The sequence below is a fragment of the Anopheles gambiae genome, chromosome 2, assembly GCF_943734735.2.
Source record: "Anopheles gambiae chromosome 2, idAnoGambNW_F1_1, whole genome shotgun sequence".
In the NCBI taxonomy this organism is placed as follows: domain Eukaryota; kingdom Metazoa; phylum Arthropoda; class Insecta; order Diptera; family Culicidae; genus Anopheles; species Anopheles gambiae.
In genome coordinates this window covers 65,744,114-65,762,290 of record NC_064601.1, presented here as the reverse complement: position 1 = coordinate 65,762,290, position 18,177 = coordinate 65,744,114, and the positions used below count along the sequence as shown (strand labels likewise).

Sequence of the window (18,177 nt, the reverse complement as noted above, 5' to 3'; positions counted from 1 at the left end):
ATATCATGTTTACGACCGAAAGCTAACTGAATGTCTGTTGTAAGTAATGTAAGACAGTCATTGCAGCCCTTCCCTTTACGGAAGCCATATTGTGTTTTGGATAGCAACTGGTTGTTTTCCAGCCAGCTGTCTAACCTAGGCAATATCATTCTTTCGAACATTTTCCTTAAGCAAGATAACATAGCGATGGGCCGGTAAGTTTGTGAGTCTGTTGACGTGCTGTTTTGTTTTGGAATGGCTATTACTTTTATTTCTCGCCAACAAGGGGGAACAATATTATTTTCTAAAAATTTGTTAAATAGTTCGAGTAACTGTTCTTTGGCAAAGTCAGGTAAATTTTTAAGCAGTTTTCCCTTTATGTGATCCAACCCAGGTGAGGTGTTGTGTATTTTGTTCAATGCTAATTTAAATTCATTCATTGTGAATAAAGTATCAAGTTCAGGATGTGAGCCAGGAGAGGTTTGAGAAAACTCTGAGGGTGGAGCAAAATCTGGACAAATTTTTTGGGCAAATGGGCCCAACCAAGACCCGTCAAACTTTTCACTCTCGTTGGTTATTGTGCTGTTTCTCATTCGTTTGGCTGTGGTCCATAATTCACGCATGGATGTCGATGAGGTGAGACTGTTAATAAATCTCCTCCAATACCCTCTTTTCTTAGCTTTCAGTAGGTTTTTGCAAGCTTTTTCTAAAGTTTGGTATCTTTCGTACAGTGACGTGGAACCTACCCGGCTATATTCTTTAAAAGCTAAGGATTTTTTCTTGTGCATCTCGCTGCACTCGGTATCCCACCATATCGTAGGAGGTTTGCTTTTTTTATGTTTGCTAGTGTTAGGTTTTGTTTGGGATTCTAAAGCGCACTGGAGGATGGAAGCTGCAATTTTTTCATATTTTTCCATTGGGTTATTTGTATCGTGTGAGGCAAATGATTTTTTAATAAGCTCCCCATATTTGTGCCAGTCTATGTTGCGTGTAAGGTCGTGTTTCAAATCTAAATTATTTTCCGTACTATTACCTCTAAACATTTTTGTCAAAGTTGGTAGGTGATCGGAGCCTTGAGGGTCTTGAATGACCTCCCAGGTGCAATCTAAAGCGAGTGTTGCGGAAACTATGGAAAGATCTAAGCCGCTTGGCCTTGCCGGGGGTTTGGGGATTCGAGTTGCTTCACCAGTATTCAAAATAGATAGTTGAAAATCATCACAGAAGTTACGGATTATTTCACCACGGGCGTCGTTGCGCAATCCGCCCCACTCTAGACCGTGTGCGTTAAAGTCACCCAAAATTGCAAAAGGTGCTGGTAAAATTGTAGCAAGATGTTCTAATTCATTTCTAATATAATTGTTTTCAATTGCTTTGGTTAATGGTTTTATGTAAATCGATACCAAACAAATATCTTCACCTTTTATTTTGGCTTGAATCGCAGTCGCTTCGATCAAATTCATTGCAGGAATTGAGAGTTTATAAAAGGAATGGGTTTTTTTAACACCCACCAGTACGCCTCCACCCATACCATCATCTCGCCCTGATCTGGTTATATTAAATCCAGAAAGAAAAAAGTTCTCAGTTTTGGCTAACCAGGTTTCACACAAAACGAAAGCGTCAATGTCCTGCTCAGATAGCATTGCATTCAACATATCTTTTTTATGCAGGACACTTCTGCAGTTCCACTGGAGTATTTTTATCATTTAGTTGATTACTCACTATTATTTCGTGGTAATTCATACGCTAACCGCGTGTCTGTTTTTGTTTGTTTTGGTGGTCGTCCAGGCTTGCGTTTGTGTACACTTGTTAGCGAAGAGGTCGAAGCATCGCTGTCGGATGTATCGTCTGTTCTTCTTTTACTTACAATAGCTGCACTAGTTAGTGCGGTATTGGTAAGGAAGAGATTGGGTGACGGTGTGTGTGGAGCCTTAAATTCCACAACAGATGTCGAAGCGACAGGTTTGGCCAGCGCTGCTATGGGCCCTGTCGTATTAGGCAGTGTTTGTAATAACACTAACGGCGACGTTGGTCTGAGTGACAACGTTGGCGCCAACAGCGACGTTGATGTTAGTGACACCGGTGTCGTGGGTGTTGGTACGGTTGTCGGATTTTTTATAAGTGCCGCAGAAGTTTCGGGCTTATTTTGCACTGCCACGCTGGTGTGATTTGTAAGTCGATCTTGAACGTTACTTACCGTTTTCTTAAATTCTTTTCTATTATCAGAACATGTCTTCCCATGATGCTGTGCCTTTCCGCAGCTTCGGCATGTTCTGATTTGGCCTCGATACGTAACGTACGTATATTCTCCGTGTATAGTTATGTGCGATGGTATAGGTTTCTCTAAAACCATCGTCACATATCGGTTGCCATCGGGAAGGCCTTTGCACGGGTATATGTGACTCCAGGTTCCTTCACGAATCTCACGCACTTCCCCGTACTTACCGAGAAACTGGGAAATGGCCTTATCAGGCACATCTGCGGACAGGTCGTGAATTCTCACGATAATTGACTGGTCGTCCATACTGAAAGGGATTACAAAATCCTTTCCATTGCACTGGACGCTGTGCTTACCATCGTTTTCTTCCACTATACGCAATGCCGAAGCTTCATCCTCCATCTGTATAAAGACAGCGGCTAAAGCTCCTTTGCACTGCACTCGCACAATTTTCTCCGTGGCCGTGCCTAAACGAGACCAAATGAAGTTTATGGCTTCACTTGGTTTTGGTCTAGACGGGACCTGTGAGAAATCTACTCGGAATGTTTTCCGAGATACCGACATCACTTCTTGAAAAAAAAAAAAACACTTGAAAGCGCTATCAACACGTCTTATCGCTTTGACAGCCACGCACGGAATGACCATCATGTTGTCATTTTGATGTTTTTTGACAATTGACAGCTTTCTGATCAGTGAAATGTGACTCAAATATTCTAAAAAGTTGACATAAATAATGTGTACTAATTTTATTTCTTCAGGTGTCGGTGTCGGACTTACCCGCAGTTTCGAACCAACCCTACACATGCATATGATTTCCGCTACACATGCATATGTGCAATGTAATGCTCGAGCCTTTGCTCATTTGTAATGCCGGTGTTCATAAATGTTCAAATTAAAATTGTATCTGTTGTGTTGTGTATTAAGACCACTAAAAACAGAAATACGATGACATGCAAGGGAAAATTTCAACAACATGAAATGACCACATGGAAAATGACCACATGGTCCCAATTGCTATACATGCTATGCAAACTCAAATTCCTCACTGCTTCTCCGAGATAATTCACACAACCGAGTATTCACCAACATGCTCATGGCAATATTATAGAAGATCGCTGCATAAATTGGCCGTCACGCTGTACGACTCCGTTTGCGTGGTGAACAGTTTAACCAGACATTTATAGATTCACTGTGTAACGATTTCATTGTGCAAAATTTGAAAAAAAAACCAATGGAGGTAAAACGTGTCTTTAGCAACGGATATACGTGCACAAAAAGTTATAACCACACTTATAATCTATATAATCTTACTTACCATATACTTTTTGTTAAAAATAATGTGATATTCATACACAATAATACTTCTTGTGACTGGTCACACAAGATGTCTCAAATCACGCATTAGTAGCAGTACATTTAAACAATATTATTAAAACAATTTTCATCTCGATGAAAGCACTATTTGTTTAACATACTTCACTTCATATTATAAACACAATGTTCTTCAAATATTTATGTATGATAGTTCGTTTTCGTTGAGCTATCTATTTGAAGATTCATAAACCCGCTCGTGTTCTTTGTTTTTTTTTTTTGTTTCTGATGCAATAAACACACTATCAACTGCACACTATATTTAATCAACAATATTCGGTAACTAACTTTCCAACACGAAAACACAGTATTTGTATTTTTACTCAATAATAACACTAATGGCTCTCCTACAATACCACGTTAATTTCCTGCTTGTATTAACATGAACGTTTAACAAGAACGTAACATAGCTCATGAAACACCAAAACACGTCCTTCACGTCGGAAAGTTTTGAGTCAATTTAAAAAGTCCTGCTCACATCTAGGTTCTCTCCCCTAAATGTTGAGACCCTAATTTCTGTTCATTCTGCTGCGATCTTACCCGTCTCATTTCAATCAACGGTTTCCTCCTATCTTTTGTTGCCGTCTCGAGCACACCGACATCTACGCTCCACAAAATCGTGCTGCTGTTTCAGGAAGGAATTGTGCTCAAGGGTGCATTAAGCATAAAACGCACCAGAGCGAGATGGTACAGCAAAAAGAATATAACTGACCGAGAGGGGCCTATGACAAACCATGAATATCGCATGTGCTGAAGCGAAAGCAAAAGGGATACAGGAATAGTTGGAATCATGCACCAATGTGTCGTTCATTCCTTTTCATACGAAATTCTCGAGTATAAGTATTTCTGCGGGCACAAAACACGTTTTACAAAACTTTTACTAGACTAGAGTTCTAATGTGTAATGGTAGCCAGATGAGCTCTAGCTGCTCATCACTTAATAAAAACATGTGTTGCACATTGAATAACCCGGCATGAACTATGCTAAAATTAACCTGAAATAAAATTATATGTGATAAATAAGAGTTATAAAACATACAAAGTATAATAATCATAGCTAAAATTATAATTGGAGATTGACGATCCACCGAACATTTTCAATTAAAGTTTAATGTAAACAAATTTACTTGTCAAATTAAGAAATCTATAAGGCCTATAAAACTACCTTTAAATTGTTCCTATATAATGTCTTTATAAATTATAATAATTTCTAACAAATGAATATTTTAAACTTCCCAGTGCTCCAATTCAAATGTCCAAACTAATAATTGGATCGAATAAATGTGTAATCAGTTCCTTCCTGCTGGTGCACTCGACCGGATATGGTAAAAAAATATTTACAAGGAAGTGATCATGATCATTTAGAGAAATTCAAGTCTTCAAATCTTACACCAAAATGTGCGTCAATAAATTTGGCTGATGCCCTATTAGGAAAAAGCCAATTAGAACAATTGCGAGTATCAACCCACGACGCGCATCGGTGGCTAGTGAAATCTCTCCACGTTTCTTAATTGTTGTTAACTAGGAGATCTTACTTGATTGCTTTTTTTTCCTTCGTATTTTGATAAATAAATGAATTCCACTAGTGCGTAAAAAATAAAAATGAAAACGCAGTGGTGTTAAATAAAACGAACATGTATTCTTATTATTTATATTATAGCTATTGACTACTTATATTACTTTAAACAATTACACAGCAATACGGTTGGGTTGTTACTTCTGAATAGATAATACTATTTTTTATTCAGTAGGAACGATTTGAAAGGCCGTTTTGTTTAAAATCCTATATTTTGTCTACTCATCGAAATACATGTATATTGCTAACGACAATGAATAATACTTTATTTAAACATCAATATTAATATAACAAAACCCATCAAGACGTATGTGTCAAGATGTACGTTGCTCATTAATCTGTAGTTAGCACCTTTTATATTTCCTTTTTTTTTATTTAGAATATTTTCCAATGACCTTGAGAATAATCTAATCTTGCCACTCTATTATCACAAAGGTAACACCATTTTATCTGGCAATTTTCTTGCTATAGCTGGTAATACAACGCCTTTTAGACAATCAAACCAAATACAAACCCAATTGAAATCACAGATAAACAAAAAGAACCAAAATACAAGGTCACTTTGCGAATTCCAAATAAACCAGTTTATAGAAGTCCAAGTCCGGTTTTGGCACATTTCTTGCAATGTTTTTGGACATCCCTTGCATCGGCAAAAACCGGTCTAGGTTTCCTAAAACCAGGTTTTGCCTCAGGGCCGTGTCTGTGCTAGTCATGAGAAAAATGATTCTTTTTAAAGATCAGGTGCGGTCCAGTTCGCTCAGTGAAATGAACTGAACGCGTGCGGTGATTCTTTCGCACGCCCGAGGTGCAGTATGTTTTTAAATATCGATTTTATGCTGCAAAAATGTACACCCTATTTTATTTTTTTATTTTTATATGGTTACATTTACAAGCAGAGAAAAAGGAAATCAAAGTTGTTTTACAGGGTTTTCAATGATATTATTGACGTGTTCAGCGAGTTGTTGATTCGTTCGGGCATATAATTGACACTTTCAGCGAGATATTGAATTGTTCGGAAGCAGGCGTTGAGAAGTTCGGTGATACTATAGAGCTGTCACTTTCGTACCCCTTGGACTGCAAGTTGGATCATTCTCATCAGAAGGTAAACAAACGGTTTTCGTAAAAATATGTTTGTTTCAACTAATTTATGCATTAAACAGCTTGGAGAATGATTATTAGCTACTTTTAGGACTTTTAAGAATGAAAAATTGAACCCTACGGCACAGTGTGTAAACAAAACAAATGACAGCACTACAGAATCGCTGAACATGTCAACGCCTACTTCCGAACAATTCTATATCTCGCTGAAAGAGTCTATTATATGCCTGAACGAATCTACAACTCGCTGAACAAGTCTATATAATCCTCGAAAACCCTGTAAATTTATCACGATTGGTTTAATTTTCTTATATCATTATTTATTTTGTGTTCTACTCGTTTAAAGTATTTTTTTATAAAAATGTAAATATATCGCCGTTCAAAACAACGGATTAACACTCAATCAATTAAGCGTACAGTTTAAAAAAAAACTGTGGTTATCTATAGTCCATGAGGAGAATCTTTTTCGTATATTCAAAGCCGACATGGGGTGCTTCTAACATATGGAAAATTACCTGCAGTTTCGGTCTGGTGAAAAAAAAACTACTAGAGCGAGATTGTAGGGGAAGTCGAGGTTAGTTCGACACTGCGGGTAAGTTCGACACCTTGCCGTTTTTGTATTTATAGAACTTTTTGAAGACAAAAAACTTATACATATTATTTATGTCAACTGTTTCGAATATTTGAGTCACATTTCACTGATCAGAAACCTGTCAATTGTCAAAAAACAACAAAATAAACACATGGTGGTTCTGATTGACAGCCGATGTAAGTTTTTACTTCTGGGACTTAAGGAATTGTGGCGTTATTTCAACAAAATTATAGTTTCCGTGTTAATAGTATTGTTTTATAAATACTATTGATTAGTTATGTATCACAGGGCGTAATTTTTATATTAAATTATATAATGTAAAATGTCACTTAAACTTGTGCGGCCACTGGGGGTAAATTCGACACCCCACTTGGTAGTAGTGTAATGCTTATTTGTAGCATGTTAACTTTTTTATATCGTAATTTGAAAGTGTCTGTCTTTTGTAAAGATGTCCCTTAACGATGTACGACAAACGTAATAATCAAGATGAACAAACACGCAATTAAAAATACCGTAGAAGCTTTAAAATTCAAGATGTCAACAAACCTAGGAAGTTATAATTATGGAATTTAGCTATTATTCTCTCACAGAACGTTTGCCAAACTCGGACTCAAAACATGTACTTTGTGTATGGTTTAGGCTTATGAAAATTAATATTGTTATGGCTTTGACCGTATTTTAGGCAGACATTAGGCCGGGTAGGCTTAACTGAAGAAAAAAATAGTCGCTGGTTTGGAATGACATTGACCGATGTTCGCCTTTTGGCTTTCGAGTTGGCAGAGAAAAATAAAACTGAACACCCTTCGATTTTATAAAAAAAGAAAAAGATTATTGGAAGATGCCCAGGTTATTTTTTTAAAGGAATCTTAACCAATTATTCCGTAAACCAGATGCTATCGCCGCAGCTTCTACTATATGGAGTCTGGTCCGATGCTATTTGTAATGAAATTTTTGTTCTTGCTTGTAACTTCTTTTTTTTTGTATATTTCAATAATGTTTTGTGTTAATTTTTCATAAAATTGGTACGAAATACTTTGTTGAACTTCAATGAAAACTACAGGCCATCAGAGTTTGTTATTTTAAAAGCCTAAACCAATGTGTCGAAATCACCCCCAAGGTGTCGATTTTACCCCATCATGGTGTCGAACTTACCCGCACTGCAGTTGTGACGCAACAAAAAACACACTTTTTAATGTTTATCAAAATGTTATCTAAATCAATCCAGGAACCGTAGTTTCTCGTAAGATGGTACATAATACACCAAAAAAGCTTTTTCGATGTCTACTAGTAAGTTTACATTGGCAAAAGTATTGCAATCAGAGGAAAACCTTAAGGTGTCGAAACTACCCCCAGTTCCCCTATCGCTATTTTGTGGAACGGCAAAGAAGACATGGATAACAGCCCTACTAGCAATGAGAATGTAAAAGTGTGCGTCTTTCAGGCGAGGGGCATGTAGAAGCAGGGGGAGACGGTTGGAAATACGCGGAATTACGCGGCGGCGAGAGCGTGTTTTGCTTTCTACACAGTTTTCGCACTCACACAATCACACATGTGTGAATGTGTGCGTTCACTTTCAGCCTGCGCGCTCAGTTTGGTTTTCTCGCAGCGGCTTGCTGGTGTCGGTGTCTCGCTCGCACTAGTGCAGCGAGTGTTCATCGTGCGTTCCCTTTCTTGCTACCACACAAAATCGTCAGTACAGTTCAAGCCTTCGCAGTGTGAGGCCGCGCGCGTTTTAGCCTAAGTCCCGGGCGCTCGATGTAATTTGAAGTGAAGTGTTGAAGTGTTGTTTATTTCAATTCACATTATTACGGCCTCGGCCGTATTTTCTATTGATAAAGTGTTGTGCGCATTGAAATAAAGCAGCGTTAATCTTTCATAATTCAACATGAATATGTAAATTATGTTGCTTTATTTCAATGATTTTTTTACAGTATTCAACATGAACAACATACAGGCAGTAAAGCGGGTGCTTGAAGTGACGATTTTTTAAAAATATTTATAATAAAAAATATGTGTGGTTTTGTGGCAAGATTGTGGTTAGCGATGTGTGGAACTGTGCCTTAAGTTTCAATAAAGTGTTAAAATATCAAACGAGTTTGATGTAATTAAATTTATTTCGATGCACGCGATTTTATTACGCAGCAAATCAAAGTGAACGAAAGCGCACAGCGCACAACGCGCAACGAAAGAAACGAGGGGGAGGGGGTGTTCAGCGCAGCGCGCAAGTGCGGCAACAGCGCAGCGCAAACCGAAAGAAACGCGAGAGAGCAAGAACAGCTGATCCGCGCATCCAGCGCAGCGCGAGAGGAAAAAACGGGAGGGAGGGGGTATCAGCTGATCAGCTGTTTTGTATCGCGAGAGCGCCCCGTGTAATTTGAAGGCATGCGAGAGAGCGCTGCGCGCGCTCACTCTCAATTCAGAAAAAAATCGCTTCCGCTCGACTATGGCGGCCAATACAAAATCGACCGAACCCCTTCCCCCTGTTTCTACATGCCCCTCGCCTGTAAATTTCGCTCTCTTTGTCTGTCGGGCTGTTTCTACATGCCCCTCGCCTGTAAATTTCGCTCTCTTTGTCTGTCGGGAGAAGCTTTCTCGTTCTAGTCAACACACTATCAGATCGAAAAAGCATGCTGATTTTCTGAGTAGGAGAATGAACTCCGTACCGCGTGCGGTGGTTTGTTGCACACTTTCATGATCGGTATGGAGAGTTTCCGCACAAAGAATCAATACCGCACCTCTAGCGTGCGGAGATGTATCGCACACTTTCATAGTTGACAGGGAGAGCGTCCACACGGAGAATCAATACCGCACCGCTAGCGCGCGGAGATGTATCGCACACATTCTTAGTCGGCGCTGAGAACGTTCGCACAAAGAATCAATACCGCACAGCTAGCGTGCGGAGATGTATCGCACACTTTCATAGTCGACAGGGAGAGCGTCCGCACGGAGAATCAATACCGCACCGCAGGCGTGCGGAGATGTATTGCACACATTCTTAGTCGGCGCGGAGAACGTCCGCACAAAGAATCAATACCGCACCGCTAGCGTGCGGAGATGTATCGCACACTTTCATAGTCGACAGGGAGAGCGTCCGCACGAAGAATCAATACCGCACTCCTAGCGTGCGGAAAAATCATTTCCATTTATCTGGCGGTGCGGTACTCGTTCACTCAGTGTAAAGATTGGAATGAATCATTCAGTTCTGATTCATTTTGCCCATGTCCAATCTGTGCTGCATCGGATGGGATTTTATCGGAAGGCCAGTAAAATTTTTATAGGGAATTTGACAGATAACGTCGGACGTGCAATTTCGTCGAACGACGGAATAAAACAATCTATTTCGTCGGACGCCGCATCCGATTTTATCTGTCAAAGTAAATGTGCGGTGTTTTGAAGGAACAACCTCAACTTAATTTCCAATAATCGTTTAACTATTAAAAGCATCAAAATAATCGCAATATGATTCGGAAAATGGAAGGAAGCTTTTGACGGTAAAAATACTACAAATGCTGTATTCCTCGACCTTAAAAGGGCCTTTGAAACAGTTTCGAGGCCACTATTATTAAAATTGTTAATGAGTTTTGGCATTAAAGGCAACGAATTACGATGGTTCGAGAGTTATCTCCAAGACAGAACACAGAGAACTGTATTTAATAATAAAATATCAAGTGCCGTCGAGAACACCCTAGGAGTACCTCAGGGAAGTGTTCTAGGACCAATACTTTTCTTAATGTATATTAACGATATGAAAAGGGTTTTACAGCATTGCGACATCAATTTATTTGCGGATGACACAGTCATCTTCATTAGTGGTAGTGATCATTGTGATATTGTTAGGAAACTTAATCAGGATCTGGACTCACTGGATGGGTGAGAAACTCAAATTGAATCCTGAAAAAACTAAAGCCTTGGTTGTGTGTCGAAGACTATATAGCCTTCAATTAGTAATAAATAATTTATCAGTAGAAATTGTGTCTAGTATAAAATATTTAGGAGTGATAGTTGACGATGAACTCAGATTTACGGACCATATTGACAACGTTATAAAGAAAGTGGCCAAAAAGGTTGGAGTTATTTGCAGACTGAGAAAGGATGTAAACCGTTGCGGTAAAATACAATTATACTTATCACTTATTGGACCTCATCTAGATTTTTGTGCCTCGATTTTTTTTTCTGGCGACTGAAACACAGTTTACGCGACTTCAAAGGCTGCAGAATAAGGCAATGCGGGCTGGGCTATCCTTGATTATGGGCGTTATACCTCTTCTGTTACAATGCGAATGGTCTTACAATGGATGTCCATAAAACAGAGAGTGACGTATCAGACAATGATATTCATTGATAATCTAATCAAAAGACGTCTACCTTCATATCTTACGCAAAGAGTTGTGAGACGTGTAGACATTCGCAATTACTCTACACGGGGAGCTAATGCTCCAAGAGTCATATAGTTTGGCACTCTGCAGAAACCAGAAATTCTTTATTTTACAGAGGTATCCAGTATTACAATAGAATGCCACAGGAAATTGTCAATGCTGGTTCGTTATCTGAGTTCAGAAAAATGTGCTCTAATTTTGTTAGAACTGATATAGTCTAAATGTATTGTCAATTGTCAACTCTAGGTGATGATGATATTTTTTTTTTCATTCTTGTCTTTTGTCCTTCAAAATGCGATGAATATTTTTTAACTAATTTAAATTATAAATTCACCAAAGTTTTAAAACTATAAATATACAAAATAATAATAAATAGAATGAGACTACATTGAATTGAGACACACGCGCGTACAGTAGACTCCGGGTTCGGAGCTTGGTAGATTGGTGTTGATCGGGCTTAGCAGTATGCAATTATTATACAGGGTTTCACACTTTATCTCAAGACCGCGGGACCCCTTCCCGAATCTGTCTTAGCCAAAGCCAAGACTGCGGTATGATGCTTGAAAACGTTGATGATACCTGAATTCATCGGATGCAATGCTGAATCTGCGGCACATTTCTCGAAACACACTGGTCCGCGCCGAGGACATGCGGTCGAATATTTTTTTACACGGATAACCTTTGTGTACATCAGTCTATTAGAAACACTCAATTATCCTTTTCGTTTTTTTTACCAAAAAAAGACAATTTAATAAAATGAGTGAATGCATATTTGTTTAATTAAAATATTTACAAGTGTTAAGAAAGTAGTTTGAACTGTTTAAATAATCTTATCTGGTAAAAACACGAAAAAATAATTCACTGTTTTCAGTACACTGATGTACACAAAGGTTATCCGTGTAAAAAAATATTCGACCGCATGTCCTCGGCGCGGACCAGTGTGTTTCGAGAAATGTGCCGCAGATTCAGCATTGCATCCGATGAATTCAGGTATCATCAACGTTTTCAAGCATCATACCGCAGTCTTGGCTTTGGCTAAGACAGATTCGGGAAGGGGTCCCGCGGTCTTGAGATAAAGTGTGAAACCCTGTAAGGCCCGTGTCTGTGCTCCATCGCATGCGATTTTATCGCACGTGCTGTCAATCGCTTTTTCGTATCATATTTCGATTATTTGGATGATTTGAATAATATAACGATTATGAAAAATTAAGTTGAGATTGTTCCTACAAAACACCAAACATTTAGTTTGACAGATAAAATCGGATGCGGCGTCCGACGAAATCGCACGTCCGACGTTATCTGTCAAATCTCATGTAAAATTTTGACAGGCCTTCCGATAAAATCGCATCCGATGGAGCACAGACACGGGCCTAACTCGTCATACCTTTATGCTTTGCTCAGCTCTCAAACATCTACTCGTTTGAATATTTGTAGCTTTACCAAATTATCACAAGATACCTCGAACATCTCAATCCTTTGTAGGGTTCAGAGGTGGGTCATCATCATCATCAAAGCGTTTGACCGCACGTGTGATAAAATCGATGGTATGATGCACGGCCCTTAAGCGCCACGTCATATGAATACATATGACAGGTTTTGCTCACCGCCCAACACCGACGCTCAGCGCTTCTTTTGAGAACGAATGAGGGAGGAAAGAAAAGACGACATTTACTGCGCCGCTTATTGCAATGATTTTTTTTATATAAACTTTGAGCCAAATGGCCTCATTCACCTCTTTAACAATTAAATGAAAGAGTGATAACAGACGTACGAGAAATTGTCGCTCTCTTCACTCTCTTTGCATGCGTTACGTGCTCATTGCGAATCACTATGAATCACTGCGTTGTCAAGCCGGCAGTGAAAGTGACAATTCTGTCATTGGCAACCAAAAAATACCGTATTCCAAGCAACCGGTCTACCCGGGTAGCCAGCGACTTTGGAACATTATAACTTTTGAATGCACAATCCAATATCGATGTAATATTCTCATGTAAATTGAATAAACTGTTTTGTCACAAATAGTTGTCGGATAAAGTTTTCGTTTTATTTCGTGGATTTCTTTTTCTTCTTCTTCTTTTGGCTCAACAACTGTTGTCGGTCAAGTCCTGCCTGTACCACTTGCGGGGTTGGCTTTCAGTGGCTTACCCCCCATAGCAGTATAGTCAGTACTACGTGTGGCGACACGGTCCATTCGGAGTTTGAACCCATGACGGGCATGTTGTTAAGTCGTACGAGTTGACGACTGTATTACGAGACAGGATCTTTTGTAGATTTATGCTGCTAATAATTACCGAAGCTGTAGTAATAAATGTAATAAAATAATGAAGAGGATTTATTTCTAGAACTATCCTAAAACATAAACAACTACACGCCCGATTCAAAAGCTGAAAGCTCAACGAAACAATATTCGTGTTTCGTTAAATGCAATCGGATGACAAGGTTTCCGTGTCTGTGTCGCAACATAAATTAATGTAATTTCTATGACAGTGTATAAATTCGTACAACTCATTATCGTTTTATGTTATATCTATGCAATGTTGGCAGGAATGAAGATTTGAAAAAAAAAAATACAGAATGTAAAAACATTTCTTTCAGTACTTAACAATATTTTGACAGCAAAATGGTTCTAATAGTTTTGAAAACTTTATATTACACATCTAAAAAAATATGTTTTAGAAGTACAGAAATCAAAAAGATGGAGAAGTTTCCATTTCAATAAAAACCGATACATTATGACTCTTCCTGGTAGAAAAACACCCACATCAAATAAAATTCACACAAAATGTTTAAATTTAGGCTATTTACAATGTAAATTCAATAAAACTTATCAATACACAGCAAATTTTCTCATCCTGCTTCAGTAAAGTTTGTACTGAAACGATCCAGAATTAGAATGTTTTACTGGTTTTTAGCAAAAATGTCATATTTTTACTGATTTTCAGTAAAAAAAACTGAATCCATTTCAGTAATAGACATTTTACATTTTATTATAAACATTTTAGTAAAATCAGTGTCAAGTGGCATTCATTCAAATTAGTCGTTTCACTGAATATCATTAAAACAAGTTACTAAAAATGCAGTTCTTCATTCTGTAAAATCGACCTGTCAGTCAGGACAATAAAACGCGGTGTCCTCTTGGTCGTGATGTCCAATAATACGTTAATTTGATAGGCGCTTATAGGCATTCCGATACAAATTCAGGTGAGATTTTAGCTTGCGGGGTAAATTTGAAGGTGTTCGCAGCCGTGTTGGTGTTTAAAATCTTGGCTACAATTCACTGCGCTTGCTGAAATTTCGTGATGTCTGTGAGCGTTTACAGAACCATCAAAACTTGCTGCGATAAAATACAGTATAAAAACTGTATCAAACAACATACAACATGGATGAATATAAATTGAGAGACTAACAATTTCTGCGCATCAATAAAAAAAAATTAAATAAATTTAAAAGAAATATTTCCTCACTTTTTAATCGCTACCAACTACTGAACAATCAATAATGTAAGAATGGCTTTACTGTGATTTCAGTAAACGAGCTTTCATTTTGGTGAGCACCGAACGTAACTGAATTAAACGTAAGTAAAGAAAGTAAACATTATTTTTACTGAAAGGACTATTGAATCTTCAGTCCAAAACACTTGAGAAGAAATTTGCTTCTTTGTTATGATTTGAAAATCATATGTTAAAACTGAAATTTCAACATTATACAAATAAATAATTTGACAGCTGTTGAAAATCATCTTGGATTCGGTGATTAATTATGTGCACATTCGAAAGTGACTTGGAAAACCTTGCAATATTTGTTTGCACTTCTTCAACATGATTTCATGACACTTCATCAGTCAACGTGTAATGAGATCCGGCTTCAAACCCCGGTGAAAAAACGATGATAGCAGCCCGTTTAAGTGTTGAAAATCATGCTTAAGAAATTTAAAAAATATGCTGAAAATGAAATATCACAGTGAAGTGGGGAAAAACAATGTTGACATTAGAAAGTGGCTTGGAAAACCCTATATCAATTTTTACATTCGAAACAGACTTGAAAACTCCTGTAAAACTTTTGATGTATATTAATTCGAACAATATGCATTAATTCATTTAATTGAGTAAGGTAAATGTACCTGTTTTCGGCAGGCTAGTGCAGAAGATTTACAAAAATTGCTGTTACATTTATAATATTTATTATTCTTAATGAAAGTGATGTTATTTTGATTGATAAACTATCGTAATACGATAAGCTATTTTTGATTTGCCATTTCAAAGACATTTTATTAGAAATATTTGCAATAATACAAACATTCTTTTTGTTCCTATTTTCTGCATTTTTTTCCTATTTTTGGCAGACTGTGTTCCTATTTTCGGCAACACGAATATAGGTCAGAAAATGTTTTAATGAGAGCATAAATAGTTTTTAAAAAGTAGAAAAAAATAGAGCAATTTTACCCTTTTTATTTTTTAAGATTGAAGCCATAGTTATGGAGTGTATGGTACACCATGGACATTTAAGGCTTGTTAAGAAGATGTGCCTACTTGGTGGAACTTCAAATCTTTTTAATGCATGACATCGGTATATGCCCATTTTGCCCCTGTGCTACGCCCCGCTTGTCAAAATAGCTCCTCGAGGAACGTCAACATTTATTTTACTGTTTTTTCATGTTTTTAAGTTATTTTATTCAAGGTGGCAGTTTTAATCCATAGATACATGATGTAGGCATACAATAATGTAAGAATAACTGTGTTTTGTGACATACCGAAAGGAATATTCATTAAATGGTGACAAGTACAGTCCTGTGAATGTGTAGCTCCCGTTTGTGAACTGTGAAAACTTGTGAAATAGAGAGCTATGTGTTATTTTGTTTTGTTCTACTTGTTACTTAATGTTAGTGCTACCTGCGGTATCATTGTTTAGTATTTGTATTATTGTTTTGAGAATGTAAAACACGGGTGAAGTATCTCGGTCGACAGCGTCACTGCGTTGTCGAAAGTGATTAATCTTTGCACGGTATGTGTTTGTGTTCATGCTAGACTTCCCGCCAAACATTGCGAGGGTTGCAAGTGGTATCATCTGCTCAAAATCTTAAGATATGTTAAAAATATTTTAAAATATTTATTTTGTATTCATTAATAATTGTTTTGCCGTGTTATTTGTCGAAAAGATCGCTATTTAAATTTTTGTGGATTTTTTCAAAATAAAATTAGGTGTTTAGTAAGCTATAATTTGCAATGTTATACCTGCTCTCTGGGTGCTATAATTATAACTGCTAAAACTACCCGCCATGTAATTGACAGCGATTTGCGAGGGCGCGCGAGGGCTCGCACGCCATACAAGTTCACCGCCCCAGAGCCCTCGCATTAAAGAGCTTGCGAGCCTTGGTAGTTTTTTCACACCTAGTTTTAGCAGTTATAATTATAGCACCTCGAGAGCAGGTATAAAAGTGCGATTTGTAGCATACTAAACACCTGAATTTGACATTTTAGTTTTCAAAAATCCACAAAAATTTAAATAGTGATCTTTTCGCCAAATACTACCGCACAAAATATAATTCTTGAATAAAAATCAACGATTTTTTTAAAATACCATAAGATTTCGAGTACATGAAATCTTTCGCAACCCTCGCATTGTTTGACGGGTAGCGGCGAAAAAACTGCCTAGGCTCGCAAGCTCTTTGATGCGAGGGCTCTGGGACGGTGAACTTGTATGGCGTGCGAGCCCTCGCGCGCCCTCGCAAATTGCTGTCAATTGCATGGCGAGATTAAAGAGCTTGCGAGCCTTGGTAGTTTTTTCACCCCTAGTTTTAGCAGTAAAGTCCCGCCATGCAATTGACAGCGATTTGCGAGGGCGCGCGAGGGCTCGCACGCCATACAAGTTCACCGCCCCAGAGCCCTCGCATTAAAGAGGTTGCGAGCATCGGTAGTTTTTTCATCCCTAGTTTTAGCAGTTATAATTATAGCACCGTGAGATCAGGTATAACAGTGCAAATTACAGCATACTAAACACCTGAATTTTGACATTTTATGTTGAAAAAATCTAGAAAAATTTAAATAGCGATCTTTTTGACAAATAGTACCGCAAAAAAATCCATGAGTAAAAATCAAAGATTATTTAAAACACTATAAGGCCGCAAATACACGACGTGTGTTTCCGCGCCCGCGGAAACGCGTATAACAATCTGGCCATAGAAATGAAATGTCATTCGAACGCGCTACCGTGGAAACGCAGAGATGCTCTTGCTGGATATCTCTGCGGAACTGTTATACGCGTTTGAACGCGCCCGCGGAAACGCGCGTCGTGTATTTGCGGCCTAAGATTTCGAGCAGAACTCGCAACCCTCGCAATGTTTGACAACCCGTCAAACATTGCGAGGGTTGCACGTGGTATCGTCTGCTCGAAATCTTAAGATATTTTAAAAATATTTTAAAATATTTAGTTTTTATTCATTAATTCTCGTTTTGCTGTGTTATCTGTCGAAAAGATCACTATTTAAATTTTTGTGGATTTTTTTAAAATAAAATCTCAAAATTTAGGGGTTTAGTAAGCTATAATTTGCAATGTTATACCTGCTCTCGGGGTGCTATAATTATAACTGCTTAAACTAGGTGTGAAAAAACTACCAAGGCTCGCAAGCTCTTTAATTTATTTATTTATTTAATTATTTATTTAAATCAAAGTTATCGGGCAGTATGCCTAAATAACTTAATGCATACAGAGTACAAGTTTAAAGTATGGCCCTAGAACTAACTTGAATATGCTGACGCAGCTGACTAACGGATTGATTGAAATCTGCTGATAACCCTAACCTATTATACACATCAATCATTTTGAGCAGTGGATCATTGGCACCAAAACCAGTCGATCTAAAAGGGCTTCTTAGTAGCTCTCTACTTCTAAGACCTCTAGAGGGAGTAGAAAAGCAAATAAAATTTAAAATGTCAGGTGCATCAAAATCTCCAATTAATAGTTTATGCATAAAA

At 37.9% G+C, this 18,177-nt stretch overlaps 1 protein-coding gene across 14 annotated transcripts in view; it reads right to left on the bottom strand.

The window, feature by feature from the left end:
* Positions 1-4,735, bottom strand: part of LOC3289835 (uncharacterized) — a 115,849-nt gene extending 111,114 nt beyond the window's left edge. For 3 of the 14 annotated variants that reach the window (XR_009765495.1, XM_061651055.1, XM_061651057.1), the window contains exon 1: positions 3,510-4,180. Coding sequence is in view for 13 of the 14 variants with exons in the window: in XM_061651055.1 (XP_061507039.1) it covers positions 3,510-3,512 (3 nt within the window). In the remaining variant the exon portion in view is untranslated. Of the gene's footprint in view, positions 1-3,509 lie in introns of all 14 variants that reach the window. The other 11 variants (XM_061651052.1, XM_061651054.1, XM_061651048.1 and 8 more) reach the window with 9 other exon arrangements.
* Positions 4,736-18,177: the final 13,442 nt, after the last annotated feature.